Source organism: Hemibagrus wyckioides, linkage group LG11 (genome assembly GCF_019097595.1).
Source record: "Hemibagrus wyckioides isolate EC202008001 linkage group LG11, SWU_Hwy_1.0, whole genome shotgun sequence".
In the NCBI taxonomy this organism is placed as follows: Eukaryota; Metazoa; Chordata; class Actinopteri; order Siluriformes; family Bagridae; genus Hemibagrus; species Hemibagrus wyckioides.
The window spans coordinates 6,634,545-6,653,057 of record NC_080720.1 but is presented as its reverse complement, the minus strand read 5'-3'; the positions used below and the strand labels follow the sequence as shown (position 1 = coordinate 6,653,057).

At 35.5% G+C, this 18,513-nt stretch overlaps 1 protein-coding gene across 2 annotated transcripts in view; it reads right to left on the bottom strand.

Moving 5' to 3' along the window:
• Window positions 1-2,070: 2,070 nt before the first annotated feature.
• rgs8 (regulator of G protein signaling 8) overlaps window positions 2,071-18,513 on the bottom strand; it is a 38,763-nt gene continuing 22,320 nt past the window's right edge. Inside the window, exons 2-5 of one of the 2 annotated variants that reach the window (XM_058402225.1) lie at window positions 8,195-8,305; window positions 8,041-8,102; window positions 3,488-3,654; window positions 2,071-2,666 (exon numbers count right to left, since the gene is read on the bottom strand). In XM_058402225.1, the coding sequence (XP_058258208.1) occupies window positions 2,472-2,666; window positions 3,488-3,654; window positions 8,041-8,102; window positions 8,195-8,295 (525 nt within the window). In that variant the 5' untranslated portion in view covers window positions 8,296-8,305 and the 3' untranslated portion in view covers window positions 2,071-2,471. The remainder of the gene's footprint in view (window positions 2,667-3,487; window positions 3,655-8,040; window positions 8,103-8,194; window positions 8,306-18,513) is intronic. The other variant, XM_058402224.1, reaches the window with a different exon arrangement.

Sequence of the window (18,513 nt, the reverse complement as noted above, 5' to 3'; positions counted from 1 at the left end):
TTAACTAGCCTAATGTTATTAAGAATTGGTAAATAGTTTGGTTGCGAGTTGGCTGCTGGTGTTAACTAGGAGCCTGAGAACTGGTGCAAAGGCTAGGTAAAGGAATACATTGTGAATAGAAGGCCACTACTTCACATGCCACTATGCCAACACATTCATTCATCCTTTAAGAGTATTTAGTGTAGTCAATGCACCTGTTTTTTTTTCTTGGAAAGAAACATGGACATTGGGAGAATTATGTGAAATTCTACATATACAATAACTTGAGCCCAGAATGACTAGATAATGTTGAGCTGAAAAAAATGACAGTACTATTGACTTATTTTGCTAGCTTGCTTACTGGTTCTTGTCAGGGATTAGGGATTAGAGTTTTACAACAACAACAACAACAACAAAAATGCAAATAAAACCAGCTACATGGCGAGAAAGATCGTTCACAAACAGAACGCAAGAACACTGTAGAATCTACACACACTTATAACCACGGTAAGTTGTGACAAATGCTTAAAAATGACTGAAACCAGAATTTAAATACTGATACTAATGAATGAAATACAAAACAGGTGTGAGTAAGTGCATGAGCAAGACATGTGACTATAGGTCATGCTGTATGCTAGGCATGATGGGTAATGTAGTTCTTGTCAGCCATTTTGTACCATAAATCAGTAATGCCTTGCCGGTTCTGTTTAAGATTTCTGGCCAATCTATGTGTCATGAGTAAGCATTATGCTGTTTTGAATCGTTTAATGGCATACAGATTATTTTATGAACAAGGATTTTAAAATAGAGCTGTGATTTTAAAAATAAAATGAAATAAAATAAAATAAAATAAAATGCTGAATTACTTTTAAAAAGCAGAGAAATTCCTACAAAGTGGGTTATTTATTTATTTATTTATTTATTTATTTATTTATTTATTTATTTATTTATTTATTTATTTATTTCATAAAAAAGAATTTAATAAAACCCACAGAATGTTCAAATTTTGGGTATTTGATTAAAATAAAATAAAATAAAATAACATAAAATGCTGAATTACTTTTAAAAAGCAGAGAAATTCCTACAAAGTGGGTTATTTATTTATTTATTTATTTCATAAAAAAATAATTGAATAAAACCCACAGAATGTTCAAATTTTGGATATTTGTTTTTTAAAATAACCAAATTTTAATTGATACAATTCTAGAGGATTGTCCTAAACATGTTTAACTCTTTGGTCTACATGATGCTGTTTGTTGTTTGATATTCAATAGCAAAGTTTATTTGCATCCAGGTCAACTCCATTCACCCATTATGTGATGGTAGCTGGTTGGTCCAGCAACACATTCATATTCACACATCCCAGATTTATCACATAATTCTAATTAAGTCCATTTTCAGTTCCAGGTCCTAAGAGACACAAAATGCATATATTTCCAAGGGGGTGAATATTTAAGGAAGGTAACATGTGACACTATGTGATTGAACTTTGGTCCCAGAAATTCCCACAATTTTTTTAATTAGCCTAAAGTCCTTTAGTAATTGTCTGACCAAAGTGAAGACTTTGGGTTTAGATGCATTTTCTTCCAAATATTCTCAAACAGTCTCCTCATAGAAAGAAATATGGTCTGAACTACAGTATTAGCCAGTTGAGAATACTCAAATCGTCAACTGTTTACACTTAACTGACCTACATTCAGTGCCATCTGCTGAAAGGAAACCCAGTTCTTCCATATTTAGCCAGTGCTTTTCATGGGTGAAAATGACTCACATTAGTATGTGGCATACATAATTCATCTTATGAGAGTACTGAAGTTCATTGTCTCTTTATTCTGGTCATGCTACTTTTTCATGATTGCAGAGCTGAGGACAATGTTTTTGTCCTCAGCTGTCTGGGAATGACACAGTTTGCTTCATATTCTACAATTTCAATTGATCAATTCATCAGGTAAACAATCCCCATGACTGTGTAAACATTTTTTTAAATTTTTTTTTATCAGTAAGAAGCTGGATAATGGGTCAAACTTCAAGAAAGAGTTCAAAACAAACGTGGAAGAATTCTTTAACATTTTTGTGGTATTGTTTTATTATTATTATTATTATTATTATTATTATTATTATTATTATTATTATTATTATTTACAAGACAACTGACACAACTCAGCTCTCTTTTTTTTTCTTCAATTAAAACACAAAAAGGTGAAAAATAAAACCTAGGAAATCACAAATCTGTATTGATTTTGAATTGCTATACCCCAAAACTTTAATTCACATGCTTTTACACACATAAATTCATCTGTGATAGTCTTAGGGAGGAGGTCACTTCACGTGGGAGCACAGTAACAGGTAATATATACTCTATACAAGTGCAAACAAGCTTCACAGTTCTACGATGCATATTCAGTCAAACTCAATATGTATAACAGTAAAGGTCTGCTCTAATATCTCTATAGGTTTTCACCACACAAGCAAAACAACATAGAGATTCCTCTTTAAACTGACTTCCTCTGACAGTGCATCTGTGTCCTGTTCACGATCTCTTGATAGATCTTTGATCGAAGAAACCTAGGGTAGGAGTCTTTCTCCATGAGGCTGTAGACCTTGGTTTGGATCTCATTGAGACTGGAGGTTGTTGGTTCCAGAAGTTTCAGTCTGGTCTCTTCCCTGGTCCTGAAGTCTATGTTAACCTGTAAGGAAGGTAAAAGCAATGGTTTTATTCATTTGTGTATGCCAAATTCCACCCAACTGAGAGAATATCTTTGTGATGAACATGGTTAATCCCTTCAGCTCAGAAGCACACAGATTCTGATCTGGTCTCTGAAAGAGGTTCCTGAACTCTAAATCATGTTCATCTCAGCTAAATTTACTGCAGTAGAAGGTCACAGAAACAACACTCCTACAATGGACTTCATTTAGCGAACTAGATACGGCCGAACCGATTCGTAATTCATATGAAAAAGCATCTCCACAACAAATGTGGTATTCATAAAGACACACTGAAAAACATTTCTGTCCTCAAGGAGCTCCAGAGTAAATTTGTATATAAATAAGCCTTCTTTTGCTTAAAAATTAATAATTATAATTGGCTTATCTTACACAAATTACAACGCCAAGGCTAAACAGTTTATTGATCCAATTTGCATGTAAACATTAAAACAAAACTTTTGTAAAACACCATTTAAACAGAACCTTTGTAACCACACTTAGCTAGCCTAAACTTAGAAGAGGATATCTAATTCATATTAATGCTAATTAGCTAACCTGATGGAATTTATTAAAACGGATCATGATATTCATATTCATAGGCATACATCTTATATTCACTGATCATAGCTAAATGGTTAGCTAGCAAGCTTGATGCCTCATAACCCTCAGAAAGAAGGGTGGATTGAATGTTCCTAGAACATTCCCTAAACATTAAACATGCTAAAACCTAAAGATGCCTTCTAAATAAAGAGTGATGTGGGATGTTGGTAGTGTTCATTTTGTTAACTATAGTCCAAATTACCTCCTTTGGTGCCTGAACATCAATAAATTCCTTGTAGATCTTGTTGGCTTTTGACATCAGCTTTGCAGGGGATTTGATCTTTTTGTAGTCTTCACAAGCTAACCAGAACTCAATGTTCTCGTCACTGAACTCCGTTTTAAGGAATGCTCTAAATGCCGCAAAACCATCTATAAAACAAGAAAGGAATTCATTAAGAAAATATTTCTTTTTTTTTCCATGCAATAAAGCAGAGGATACACTTCATAAATAACTTCTGCTATACACACCGATCAGCCATAACATGACCACTGATAGGTGAAATGAATGTCACTGATGATCTCCTCATCATGGCACCCATTAGTGGGTGGGATATATTAGGCAGCAAGTGAACATTTTGTCCTCAAAGTTGATGTGTTAGAACCAGGAAAAATGGACAAGCATAAGGATTTGAGCGAGTTTGACAAGGGCCGAATTGTGATGGCTAGACGACTGGATCAGAGCATCTCCAAAACTGCAGCTCTTGTGGGGCGGTAAAGGCTCATTGATGCACATGAGGAGCGAAGGCTGGCCCATGTGGTCCAATCCAACAGATGAGCTACTGTTGCTTAAATTGCTGAAGAAGTTAATGCTGGCTCTGATAGAAAGGTGTCAGAATACACAGTGCATGACAGTTTGTTGAGTATGGGGTTACATAGCCGCAGACCAGTCAGGGTGCCCATGCTGACCCCTGTGCACCACCAAAAGTGGCAACAATGGGCACATGAGCATCAGAACTACACCACAGAGCAATGGAAGAATGTGACCTGGTCTGATGAATCATAGTTTCTTTTATATCACGTGGATGGCCCGGTGCATGTGCATCACTTACCTGGGGAACACATGGCACCAGGATGCACTATGGGAAGAATGCAAGGTGGCAGAGGCAGTGTTGTGCTTTGGGCAATGTTCTGCTCTGAAACCTTGGGTCCTGCCATCCATGTGGATGTTACTTTGACACATTCCACCTACCTAAGCATTGTTGCAGGCTATGTACACCCTTTCATGGAAACGGTATTCCCTGAAGGCTGTGGTCTCTTTCAGCAGGATAATGCACTGTGCCACAAAGCAAAAATGGTTCAGCAATGGTTTGATGACTACAACAACGAGTTTGAGGTGTTGACTTGGCCTCCAAATTCCCCAGATCTCAATCCAATCAAGAGTCTGTGGGATGTGCTGGACAAACAAGTCCTATCTATAGAGGCCCCACCTTGCAACCTAGACGAGTTAAAGGATCTGCTGATAACATCTTGGTGCCAGATACCACAGCACACCTTCAGGGATACCGTAGAGTCCAAGCCTTAATGGGTCAGGGCTGGTTTGGCAGAAAAATGGGGACCAACACAATATTAGGCAGGTGGTCATAATGTTATGGCTGATCTGTGTATATTTACATATGTACATATGTACTGTAAGAAGACGCATTCAACTTCACCATCATGTATAGAGCTACAGCCTCTGTGTTATTTAAAGGATCTGATTTAGTTTCTCTGTCAATTAGGAACAGTATCTTATCAAGAGTCAAGTTCATAAGATAATTTAAAACCTCATCAGGCATTTTATCATGAATGCCCTGCTATTACGCTGCATTCAGACCTGTGGGTTAGGAAATGCTCACAGGGCCACAGTTGTTGTTATTCTCATTTATCTCAGTGACATGTCAGGAGGTCATGTTGTGCTCCTTGAATTTCTGGGGTTTTGTCATTTCCTTTTCATCCTTCTTTACTTGGCATGTTGTTTATTTAGTGGCAGTATTCCAGTGGGATGCTGATTAGTTCTTATTATCTAGGTGAGTAGTGCACCAACAATTATCAGATATACTATTTTTTTCTAGTGCTCTTTTGGCTCAGCATGTACCTGACAAACACTTATATAACAGTGCCATAAATCAGACAAGATATTTAATGAAATTTCATAATGCATGTTTCTTTCGTAAAATGAAACCCAACTCTTAATCATACACCAAAAGCCAAAAATCCTGAAGGAAATAATAACAGTCTCTGAGCCATATATGAATAGGCAGTAATAATGATAATAGTTAAGAATAGACATGTGGCTTATTTAATTAGTATAATATATAATCACACAAATTAAATATTTTGGAAAAATATCATAGCATGTCATGAGTTACATGTCTTAATTCAGGACAGAGCTTCACATCCTTTGCCCACATCCTGGGCCTTCAAATGTGAGAAGCAGCTAGTGCAGATAGAATTAAACTGTATACAAATGGCCCTGCTGGTAAATGCAATTATAGTGTTGTTCAGGAAATTCAATAAAAAAACAATCAAGAGGTGAGGACAACAGCATTGTGTTCCCTGGCTACCCAAGGAACAAATAAATCTGTTTTCTGTGGCCAGTGTGACACTGTCATTGGCACATCTTCGGCCCAAAAAACAGGAGCAATATCTGTCTTACCTGTCTCTGCAAAGGACGTTTATTTATTTATTTATTTATCTTTTGAGGTTAAAAAACATTTTCAAATAATATTTATTATTATTATTATTATTATTATTATTATTATTATTATTATTATTATTATTATTATTATTATTATTATTATTATTATTATCGTGTATACAGGCAGTGACTGCATATCCATAAAGACAGATAAGTCACAAAGTTGTTCAAGAAACTGTAATAATAATAAATTAATACATTTAAGGAATAAATAAATTAATTCATTAATTAATAAATTCCTTAATCACAAACCCACAAATATTAAATTCTACTGATCTATTAGTTATTTTTTTAAGTGACCAATCCTTTAAAACATTTCACGACTTGGTTGCTTGCCTTTCTAGTTTTCAAGTTTCAGTTTTATGGCATCATGCCCATTTATTATTGAACCCAGTGGTCAAATATTAGGAACCACAACATAGAGGCCCAGTGTGGAAGGAAATATGCTGCCCCATAATAGTTTGAAATACTCAGTGCCTGCCAAGATATTGTTTTAAAGCAAACAATCTGAAATACATATACTACATTTCCACATGTATAAGTGCAGACTGTGTGGCTGTGATGTACAGAATAATTTCTGTTGCATTTGAGAGAGGGAAAAGAGGATTATGGGCTGGATTATGTTCATATATCAGAAATACATTTGCACTGCAGTGACCTTGTTTTCCCCGAAAAATTTATCTCCAGTGTGTTTCCATTTTTTTTTTTTGGCTGGATATTCTCCTGTAACCCTTTTGTGTGCCACATCGGTGACATAAAACACAGCTTTTGTACCAAACAAATAAACAAAAATACATCTAAGTTTATTCTGTATTCTTTCTGAAAATAAGCTATTGAATTTTAACCCTCCTGTTAGCCTCAAATTTACAAAAATGTTTTGCCCATGGGGTCAATTTAAATTAAATTAATTCAGAATATAATTTCTAATTATTTCTAATTTCTAATTGTTTCTAATTTCTATTCTAATTAATCTAATTCTAATTTCTATTATGTTTCTTTGTTGACTACCTAATGATTTACACACACACACACACACACAAAATCTCACTGATTGACCTAAAATTGGACAGAAAGTTTTTTGTTGTTGTTTTTAATAATGTCTAAGTACAGATTTCTGTTATTTATAACATTTAGAAAGTAGTACAATTTCTATTATCAAGGATAGTAACATGTCTCTGAGAAATGATCATTTCCTCTCCGTGGTTCTTGCAATACCACAGGTATGTTTATGTTCGGTTAGGGCCCTAAAGCAGAGGAATGTTCTTGAAGATTATAAAATTGATTGTTACATTGACCTCAATATTATCCGAAACAACCAGAGCAGATGAATGTATTTTTTTTATGTATGTTATACAGCTAAAAGCAGCCTGGGGTCAAACTGACCCAGGACACTGAACAAACATATTATCATGATAATTTTATGTTTACCTGGTTGTCTCCATTAAATTAGGAAAGTCATTCAATATGAAGCAGAAACAATACGTCAAACCTATATTTAGAGACATTAAACATTAAATGGGGTCAAATTGACCCCAAGGATAAAAGAAGAGTTCAATGCCTTTCACAGAGAGTAGCCTACTGGATAATCAAGTGTCTTGACTTAATTTGCTTTGAGGTTATGTTGTTATTAATGTCATTCTGCCCCATAAAAATCTAAAAATCATAAAAATCATGAGCCACTGAAAATTACAGATGTATCTCTTATTATTACATGCCTTCTCACATGAATGCTTTACATGTGTAGTGTCACTGTTTAGCTCAGTTTTTGAAAGACTCAAAGCTAATCTAGATTTCTTGCCAATTTCTGGTGTTTTCAGTTTGCAGAAAACATAGACATGCTGGCAGAAGTGATGCAGATAGAAATGGAAAGGAAAGCAAAGTAAATCTCACGTTGTGTGTTTGTATATAATGTAAAATCAAAAATAATACAACAATAAATATCGTATATGTATATAATAGAAAGCAATGGCAGAGTGACAGTGAATACACACATTTATACAAATTTTAAACATTATCAAATATGGACCTGAAAGAATAAATATATGTGGTAAAATGCATAGTTTATTCAAACAACTTACACTTGTTTGACAGGAGAACGTCAAACGAATCAGCCCATCTGGACACTTCATCTGTGGATAACCTGCAAATATTAGACCTGGTTAAGCAAAATGCATGAAACTGTTATTTCTCTACAAACTGATTCTAATCAGTTGAAAGGAAAACATCACATACTTCAGGTATCGCATGGATCTTTCTGGTCCAGGTGGGAAAAATTCTGAAAAGTCGCTGCATGAGTCCGATTTGTTGGATAGACAACCAAGTCTCGTTTTCATGGCTGTATATCTGAAACACAAACGGAAATCTGATCAAACAAAATAAGGGAAGAGGACATTAGATGAGACAGAAGATTAAATCATTGGGCAAATGAAAAGATCTCTTCTCTGTCCATTAACCTGTACACTTACGAGAAGGAAGAGAGTAAGTAATGCATTATAGACAATATCATCCAATCATATATACACCGATCAGGCATAACATTATGACCACCTGTCTAATATTGTCTTGGTCCCCATTTTGCTGCCAAAACAGCCCTGACCTGTCATGCACCATAAATTCCTTTCTATCAGAACCAGCATTAACGTCTCCAGCAATTTGATCATGGGCCAGCCTTCACTCAACCAAGTGCATCAATGAGCCTTGGCCGCCCATGACCCTGTCGCCGGTTCACCACTGTTCCTTCCTTGGACCACTTTTGATAGATACTGACCACTGCAGACCGGGAACACCCCACAAGAGCTGCAGTTTTGGAGATGCTCTGATCCAGTGGTCTAGCCATCACAATTTGTCCCTTTGTCAAACTCGCTCAAATCCTTACACTTGTCCATTTTTCCTGCTTCTGACACATCAACTTTGAAGACAAAATGTTCACTTGCTTCCTAATATATCCCACCCACTAATAGGATGAAGATATAATCAGTGTTATTCACCTCACCTGTCAGTGGACATAATGTTATGCCTGATCGGTGTATATATATCAGTGGCGGACCATCAGGACCAGCAAGGCCTTCTTTGCTGGCCTAAAGAGCAGTGATCTGAATCACTGACTTGCATGTTAATATATTTAATATATTTTTCCATGAATGTGTATTAAATAATTCCCAATAGTCTATTCTCTACATTGCATAGCTTTTCTTTTGGTTGTGCTGCTTCCAGTAGAGTATATTTATGATAAGAGTATTTATCCAATCATATTTCAGCTAGTGGCTGACATCATGTGTTGCCCGGCTCTAAGGCCTTCAGAATCAATAGTCCAGGTGCCCGTAGCTTAAAATAAGTGGCAATGAAATTGTTACATTAACCAATCAGATTTCGAGTTGGAGTTATTGGGGCCATCTAGCAGGCATACGATTACGTCAGCAATTTCCCATCCTTTGATTGGATAATTGGAGTAGTCAGAGGCAGCGAACCACACAAACTAAATAAAAAATATATATTTTATCTAACAATGGCTGACAGAGGAGAAGAAATCGATTTGGTTGCGGACATCCTTACAAATGCATTTTCATGGCGGACTTTTCAAGAAAATCCTTACGATTCTTTAAAAAAACCGTTTATGTTTTTGGGTTTTCTTTTTTTCTGGGTTTTCAGTTTGCCTTCATTCCAGATCCATGGGGTGGGCTGTGGGTTTTTTTTTTTTGCTGCAGTGAAAGGAAACTTGTGAGACTGAATTGTGTTAATTTGTTTTTTGCTATATGTAATGTAATTTTATTCATGTTCGCTACAAGAGCCTGTGACACAGCGCACTGTTATACAGTGTTTCTATATTCTCTGTGTCTCATTTCGGATGCTGCGGTCTCCGGAGATTGCAGTTTGCTGCATACGGCATCAAGAATATCTTTTTTGAGAAAAGTAACCATAATAAAATAGACTATTCCTTGTGAGGTGTGAAATACTGTAGACTAATTTATTTTTTTACTTTGTTATTTAATGGTTGATTAGTATCTATTGCCGTGGCATCATAATGATGCTATAGAGGTGGATTAATTCAGGAAGGCCTAGGTGTGAAATGCATGGCCCGGCACTGATATATATATATATATATATATATATATATATATATATATATATATATATTCGTATATATATTAGTATCTTTGTAATAACTTCCTGTTGCTGTAAACTGTTAACATAGTTCATTAATGTTAAGCTGTACTTCAATCTAACACTGACCTTAAACTCAGCAACCAAAAGGAAACCTTTTTCTCATAGGGACTACCTGGAGATCAAAAGCCCTAAAAATCACTATACTTGTGGGGAAATTTGGTCCCAAACAAATCGTCAAAACAAATAGATAAAAAAAAACAGACAGATACAGATAGATTTGTTTGGTACTTTCCATAATCTAATATCTCAAATATCTAACTACAATTCAATTTCAGTTTGACCAATGAACACTGTCTCAAAGCAGCTTTACAGAAATAAATACAGTAAATTCAGGTCATCAACTATAAATATATCAGTTAATCCCTAACAAGCAAATCAGAGGCGATTGTGGCAAGGATAAACTCCCTGAGACGATATGAGGAACAAACCAAAAGGGAACCCATCCTGACACCAGATAAAATGATTTCCCTTCTATTACTGTGTACTACATGTTCCCAAAGTGTATTTGTGCAACCAGAAAATTCATTGTAGTTTTAACATGAAATCTATCTTGATGAAGTTAACAACTGTTCACTGAAGTCCAAAAGTGCAGTTATTCATATTAGACTGCTATTTCTGTATTATTAATCTGCATTAATATGCATCATGCTCTTTAGCTCTGTCTGTATACTCTTTACTTCAAATTACTGCTCCATAATTCTTATTTATTTCATTTAACTAATCTGCTGTTTGCATTACTGGTATGCATCATATTGTTATCTAAACTTATTGCACTTCATCCGTATTTAATGCATTTAACATATTTGCTATTTGCACTATTGGTTAGATGCTAAGTGCATTTCATTGCCTCTGTACTCGTACTGGAATCTTTTCATGTAATGCTTTACTGTTTTTCCTCTGGTAAGCTAAATATCTGAGGTGGAGGCATCATCCCCCTAAACTCAGGACACGTGCTGAGCTATTTATAAAATCCTCTGACAAATTGGTCTAGTCAGAGGGAAGCCAGTGCATGTACCAGGCAAAAATAGGTCTTGGAAGGGCTTCTAAAAAAAGACGTGTGTTTTAGATTTACAATATTCTCATGAGAATTTTAAATCCTCTTAACGTTTCATCAGCCTCGTTTTCCGAGCGAGCCCGCTTGCCAGTGACTAAATAGTCTAAAATTCTCTTTGATGTGTGCATTGCAGTTTGGTGCATTAGCTGGCTGGCAGCGCTTAAGCTTTGGTTTTGTAACATGCAAATGGCCTGTGGGCTGTCCTAGATTTCCATTTTCCATCAATGCTTTTCTCTATTTGTGTCCAGGCAGTAGCTCCGTCTGTTATACAGTCTACTGTGTTTCTAAACATCTGTGAGAACAGGTGCTAATGCAGAATGTCCAGGTAAATTAAAAATAGCATGTAATTATATAAGCTAATAGCTCAGTCGAGTCTAAAGTAAAGACTGAAATGATAGACTTGTCCAGGGCTAGCTTTGTCACGCCCAAATAAGGTGACAAAGGATGCATGATGAATGATTTGCACACTCATCCAAGGGTTCCTTCACAGTTAACTCATCCTCCAAGAAGTACAGCGCATTCTTCAGTGAATCCTAGCTGTGAATCCTGCTGCTGTATGGCTCTTTCACAGCTTCTCCTGCGAGATCGCTTCCTGCTGTGCTTCTTACTGCCCACAGTTAATATGCCTTGCCATCTGATCTCCTTCCTTCACTCAGGCTATTTTTTGCATGCAAGGCCGCCTGCTTTGCTGAGGGGAAACTCAGGTTTTTGTGAGCAATTATCTACTCTGGACAACAGAAGACTGATGGTTTAATCATGTAACAGGGAACTGTAGCATGCTCTAGCAGGCTGCTATTCAGTTCATAATGCTCATATATAGATTACAGTTTAGTATATGAACATACATATACTATAATGCTATTTATTAATTGTACTGTTCTCACATGTAAGTCTGAAAGCACAATGGGTTTTTTAATCAGAAATAAACAGATAATTCTAAAAGAAAAAAAAGGAGATGTACAGTGTCTGGACCATTCAAGATGTTGCACTAAATTCTAGGTCACTATTTAAATGTAATTAATTTGTGACCGCTTTAGAAATCTTATCCCTTCTATATTGTTCAGACGACACTCTGATGGATTTGGTTTAACATCAGGTTTTCCAGAAATTAGTAGAATCTCTGTCGGCTTTAGTGAACACTGTCATTACCAGTTTTTACCAGTACACTGGCGGTCCGTTCCATTCCAGCGACTTATCAGACATTTTCAACAATCATTACAAACAAATGAATTATTTTTATCAATATAGCAAGTCTGATATAAAATGAGTCAGGATTTTGGATTTTAGAGGTTAAAGATAACACCTTCACATTTTAGATGATTATGAACAAGCACCTGGGGTGTCTCAGAGAGCAGAAATATGTTTGATATCAACATTTACTCTAAATCTTTTGTGTTTTACTTTTTTTGGAGCTGATCTATGAATATATTGTCCCTAGTAGGCTAGGGAAAAACTGAAATACTTATGAAAAACTACAAATCCGAGTGTCTACTTTCATATGAGCTTCATATTCAGCACCACTGTGGAGTGTGACAAAACAAGCGTATTTTTCGTCTCTGGTCAAAAGATTTAAAGCAAAGGACTTTGTTGCTAATAATATCATTTGTAATGAAAACCTTTGAGTAAAGGAATGCGAAAAAGAAGAAACAGTCAAACTTGAGATGTGTACTGGACTATATTTTTTTATCCTGCTCATGCAGTCATGATCTGATCAAACTGTTACTAAGGACTGCTACATGTTCATATTTATATGCTCTTTTTGAGCCTCATATGTGACCACAGCTTAGCTTATTTGCACCTAAATGTAGCTAAAAAAAAACCACATTTGGTGACTTTTTTGTCTTTTAGAGTCTATAGTCTCAACAATATACCCTTATAATAGACCGAAAGCATGCACCTCCTATTTGTATCTATTATTTTATATTTGTATATATTTTTATATTTGTATCTACCTATTTGTATTTTTATCCATTTATCTGTTCAATCTGCATAATATATCCCTGGAAGCTCATAATCTTGTGTCCACTTCACCGATTGTCCCTACTAGGACCATTTATGGTAGTAACCACTGCATACCAGGAACACCCCACAAGACCCAGTCTTCTTGCCATCACAATGTAGCTCTTGTCAAATCACTCAGATCATTACACCCACTTTTCCTGCTTCCAACACATCAGCTTTTTAAAGTGATTGTTCACATGTTCACATGCATCACATGTCACTGTCAATGTCAATCCTGAGATCTGTATATAACCTGTTACTAAAATGGTGTATGAAAGGTTTATGTGGTTATGGTGTTGGAATATTGGTAGGTAGGTTGTGAGTTCAAATCCTAGGTCCAGCAAGTTTCCATTACTTGGCCCCTGAGCAAGGCCCTTAACCCTCAATTACTCAGTTGTATAAAATGAAATAAAATATAAAAGTTGCTCTGGATAAGGGTGCATGCTAAATGTAAATGTCCAAATGCATAAGATGTCAGTGGAAGTTTTATGTACTGTAACTTTACTTAATTTTACTATCAGCACTATTTAAGTCACACAAAGTGCTTTAAAGAGAAATGATATGCAATACAAAAAACAAACAAACAAAAACAAATCCATTCATCCTTCCTTCCTTCCTTCCTTCCTTCATTCCTTCCTTCCTTCCATCCATCCATCCATCCATCCACCCACCCACCCACCCACCCACCCTTCCTTCCTTCCTTCCTTCCTTCCTTCCATCCATCCATCCATCCATCCACCCATCCTTCCTTCCATCCATCCTTCCTTCCTTCCTTCCTTCCTTCCTTCCTTCCTTCCTTCCTTCCTTCCTTCCTTCCTTCCTCTATCCATCCATCCTTCCTTCCGTCATTCCATCCTTAGACCCATCCTAACACCCATCCTCTTATATGGTTCTAGCATATTCAGTCATGTTGTGGCTTAACTTAATTTTGCCAGAGCATCCATGCTATTTCTCACTTACGTGGCTGTGGTTGTGTCAGATGGAATCAACTGCAGGAAGCATCATGTACCATTACTAAACCATTCACAGTGGTATTATTCCTACTGAGATTTCCTGCCTGACCTCATCCTGACTCTGTACACAGGAAGTGTGAATTGTTCTGGTCTCTAGCCAAATGGCCTTAATGACACTATTATAGATAGATCGATCAATTGATAGATAGATAGATAGATAGATAGATAGATAGATAAATTATATAAATAATTTATATAATAATATTATATTATATATAATATAATATAATAATATAATTATATAATATATTATATATATTATAATTACAAATCATATAATAATTATAAATAAATAAAAATATACAATAAATGTATTACATATATATATATATATATATATATATATATATATATATATATATATATATATATATATATATATATATATAATCAATTTAAGAATTTTTTTAAACTATTCAATTATTCATCTTCACAGGCATTATTCAGAAACTTCAGTGAAAATAAATGATTGATGTATTCAGTACTTCTGAACCACACAAACAAGCCACCCCTGCATAAGTAGAGGAATCAGAGGAATGTTTACTGAGGAGCATGCAGGGCTGAAAATATCACTTATTTATTGGTCAGTCTTTAATCTACTGGACAGAAATACAGCAAATGGAAAAACAAATAAAGTTCACGTAGAAATAAAAAAAAAAAATCATTGAACACAGTGTTCAGTGTAGTTTAAAATGCTTTGCACATCATATTCAGTGTTTATTTTCTTTTTATTTATTTTCTTTGAATATTTGGTTGACTTCCTGTAGCCGGGTGACCTTTTCTCACTGCTTTCATATACCCAATGTTTAGTTCAGTAAACTTGAATCCTGTTGAGTTGGTTCATGCTCACCTCAGATGAGAACACCGCAGTCAGGAGCAGATCGATTTACTCAGTCCAAGGCCTTTTGAATCTTAGTCTGGTTTGAAATCAAGAGTACTATAAATGGCCACCAAAAACGTGCATGCAGAAACCATCTCCACCGGGACCAAGTGTTCTCTTACGTCATCCTTTTCCAGTACCCAGACCCAGGAAGCCTCAGAGCCGAGGGCTGCCATCACAGCATGTTTCACACATGCGCATGACAGGACTAGAGCACCACTGGGTCACTGGCCACACACAGTGCTTCTTCTGTCTATTTCTGGAACTGCCCTTTCCTCATGAAGCGCTCTCATGCACCATGACATGAGCTACTGCTACATCAAATCATATTTTGTTTGAAATATCGAAATGTTACATCCAAGGTCAGCTCTGCTATATTTAGACATCACAATGAATTACGTTCTATTCTTTGCTGTGGTGACATCTTTGGGCTTGTTTTTGCATTTGAAAATCACATGCTATATCTGAAAGTGTTTTTTTTCTCTTTGGAGCGCTTGTGTTTTTTAAATACTAGAGGCATGAAGCATCAAATGACTGGAAATGATGCGTGTGATACATGACTAGGATCCTTTTGTTTTGGTTATGTACTCCAACTTCGGTTATGTATTCCAATGATAATTTGATAATTTGATGGTGTTTAGGATGTAGGATAAACTTTCTGGGATTCATAATAGTGATTGTGGAGAGAGAGAGAGAGAAGCTGCATTAACTGCATCTCCTGAAGGTCTTTTATAACACTATCATTTTTATGACACTATCACTATTTTCTGTAAGGTTTTATTAACACAATAACACTTTTGACTTCTGCTTACTATGTAGTTTTTTTGCAAAGAAAACTCTACTTCCTGTTTCAACATCATAGCCTTTCTCTATAATCATATATTTGATGACTTTCTTGCAGCTTCGAGGATCCTCGCTGATCTAAATTCTGAACAAACTGACACTTTAACAAATGAAATTTTTTCACTGTTATCTTCACGACCTTTGATTCATGAAGGTCTCTCATTCTTTGCTCTTTACTTTCTAAGCATTATCGAGTATTACAGATTACATATAAATGCAAAACTTTAACCAAAACAACAATTTCAGGTAAAAATTCACGTAGAATGTAGAATTATAAGTCATGGTGCCATTAGCATGGATGATATTTAAGCACAGTTTGTGTATTTGTTAGTTCTATGTTTCAACCTTTAATCTTCAGCCGTGTTATTCATTTACGAACAAAATGTTTGAGATGCCTGAACACATGCTTAAATTCTTAAATTCACTTTCCTAAATTTGTTATTGAAAATGGTTCAACATGAAAGATAATTTTTAGAAAAAGAGTTACAAGAGATAAATGGTGCCAAATTGTAGAATCTAAATCTAAATCTAAATAAGTTTTAAAGAGCCTAACCAATCTGGTGAGGGGGGATGTGGTAGTTTAGTGGTTGAGGTGTTGGGTTACTGATCAGAAGGTTGTGAGTTCATTTGCATTTATGGCATTTGTCAGATGCCCTTATCCAGAGCGACTTACAGTACAACTGTGCAATTGCTGGTTAAGGACCATTCTCAGAAGCCCAGCAGGGATCCTGAGATTCGAACTCACAGCCTTCCAATCAGTAGTCCAACACTAATCCACAACATCCCACAAATTTCAGGTCCACCAAGCTGCCACTGCTGGGCCCCTGAGCAAGGCCGTAAACCCTCAATCGCTCAGTTGTATTAAAATGAGATAAAAATGTAAGGCGCTCTGGATATGGACGTCTGCCAAATGCCAGAAATGTAAATGAAATCTCTTTTAACACACTGATAAGATCATTATTATGGCTGTAGGTGTGTTAGAACCAAGCAATGGTGGAAAAAATACCAATATTCTTTATTCTAGTCAAAGTGGAGACTAATGGACTAGATAAATATTCTGTAAAGGATGAAGTACAACTTTAATTTCTTCACTCAAGCTGAAATAACAAAGTAAAAAACTCTTAAATAAATGAAAGTAAAAGTACAACCATGAATCAAAAAAGGAAAAAGTCTTCAAATTCCACACTGATTTTAGTTGATGATGATAAATTTGTTCCCTTTCACCAAAGAATGTTGAGGTAAAAATAGCAAAGACCATCTAACAACAGATTTATTTGCAATCTCTCAAATGCTAGCTAGCATTGTAATAAAGCTAACAACACAAGCTAGCTGAATGCTAGCAGTCCCAGCACAAACTGTGTTAATAAATAGAAAGGACTTGTAGATAGCAATGAGAGAAATTTCATCTGTAAATTTGTTCAGAAGTGAAGTTCCTTGAAGCTACTTGATGGTAAAAAGTTATTAAAGATATGATTATAGAGAAAAGTTTGAACAGGAAGTAGAGTTTTCTTTGCAGAAATCTTTGTAGTTAGCAGAAGTCAAAAGTGTTACATGAAACACAAACTCACACAGAATAGCATTCGTGTCTGAGTCTTGATCTTGAAAATCTGTCTATATGTAATCTATAAAGAAATTATTTGCTGTACAGACTTATATAAAATTGGCATCTTATCACTGATATTTGTGAAAAAAAGTGAGAAGATGCAAATTAGATTGAATTAACAAAAGAAAAAGACAGCATTGTGTACAGTATCAGGAGCAGAGATGTATGGCAGGACAAATGACCAACCTGTACTAGTCTTCAAATAAAATGAATCAATTGAAAGACTTGCAAGAAAATAGATAGATAGATAGATAGATAGATAGATAGATAGATAGATAGATAGATAGATAGATAGATAGATAGATAGATAGATAGATAGATAGACTTCATTGATCCCATTAGGGAAATTCTTGAATAGAAAATAGAGAAAAAAGCAAGCCAAAAAACAAACAAAAAAACCCCACAAACGCACAAGATAAAAATAACGATTGTGAATGCATGCATACTGAAGCTGACATTTTTAAAAAAGGAAAAAATCAAATTATATGTACTCCAGAATGTTGTGACATTTTTTATCTTTTTATTTCTTTTCTGTTCAATTATACAAACTAAAGAATTCTAATTATAAACAGCAGGCAAACAGACCTTTCAACCAATCATCTGTTTTTTTTTATTTAATCTCTACACCAATTCTAAAATTTGTCTTTAACCCTGAAGAATTCTGTCTGCATTCTCTACCACTGCTGAACTTACAGATAAAAAAAAAAGAAAAAGAGTCACAGACTTCCTCTGAGTTTTAAAATATAGACTCTTCTACAGTAGCTATGTGATAAAGTCTCCCATCAGTCATTTCGAACACAAATAAAGCCCCTTTCCACCATGACATGACATAGCATGCATGATATTCCTCATTAAGGGTGGAGCAGTTATTATGTGTACACTTGGAAATAAAAAGTGCCCTCCTGCCAGGCTAAAAAAAAAAAAAAAAAGCTGTGGGTGGCACGAGTGGGTGCATCAAAGTCGTACCTGATCTCCGCTCACTTCCTTTTCCTG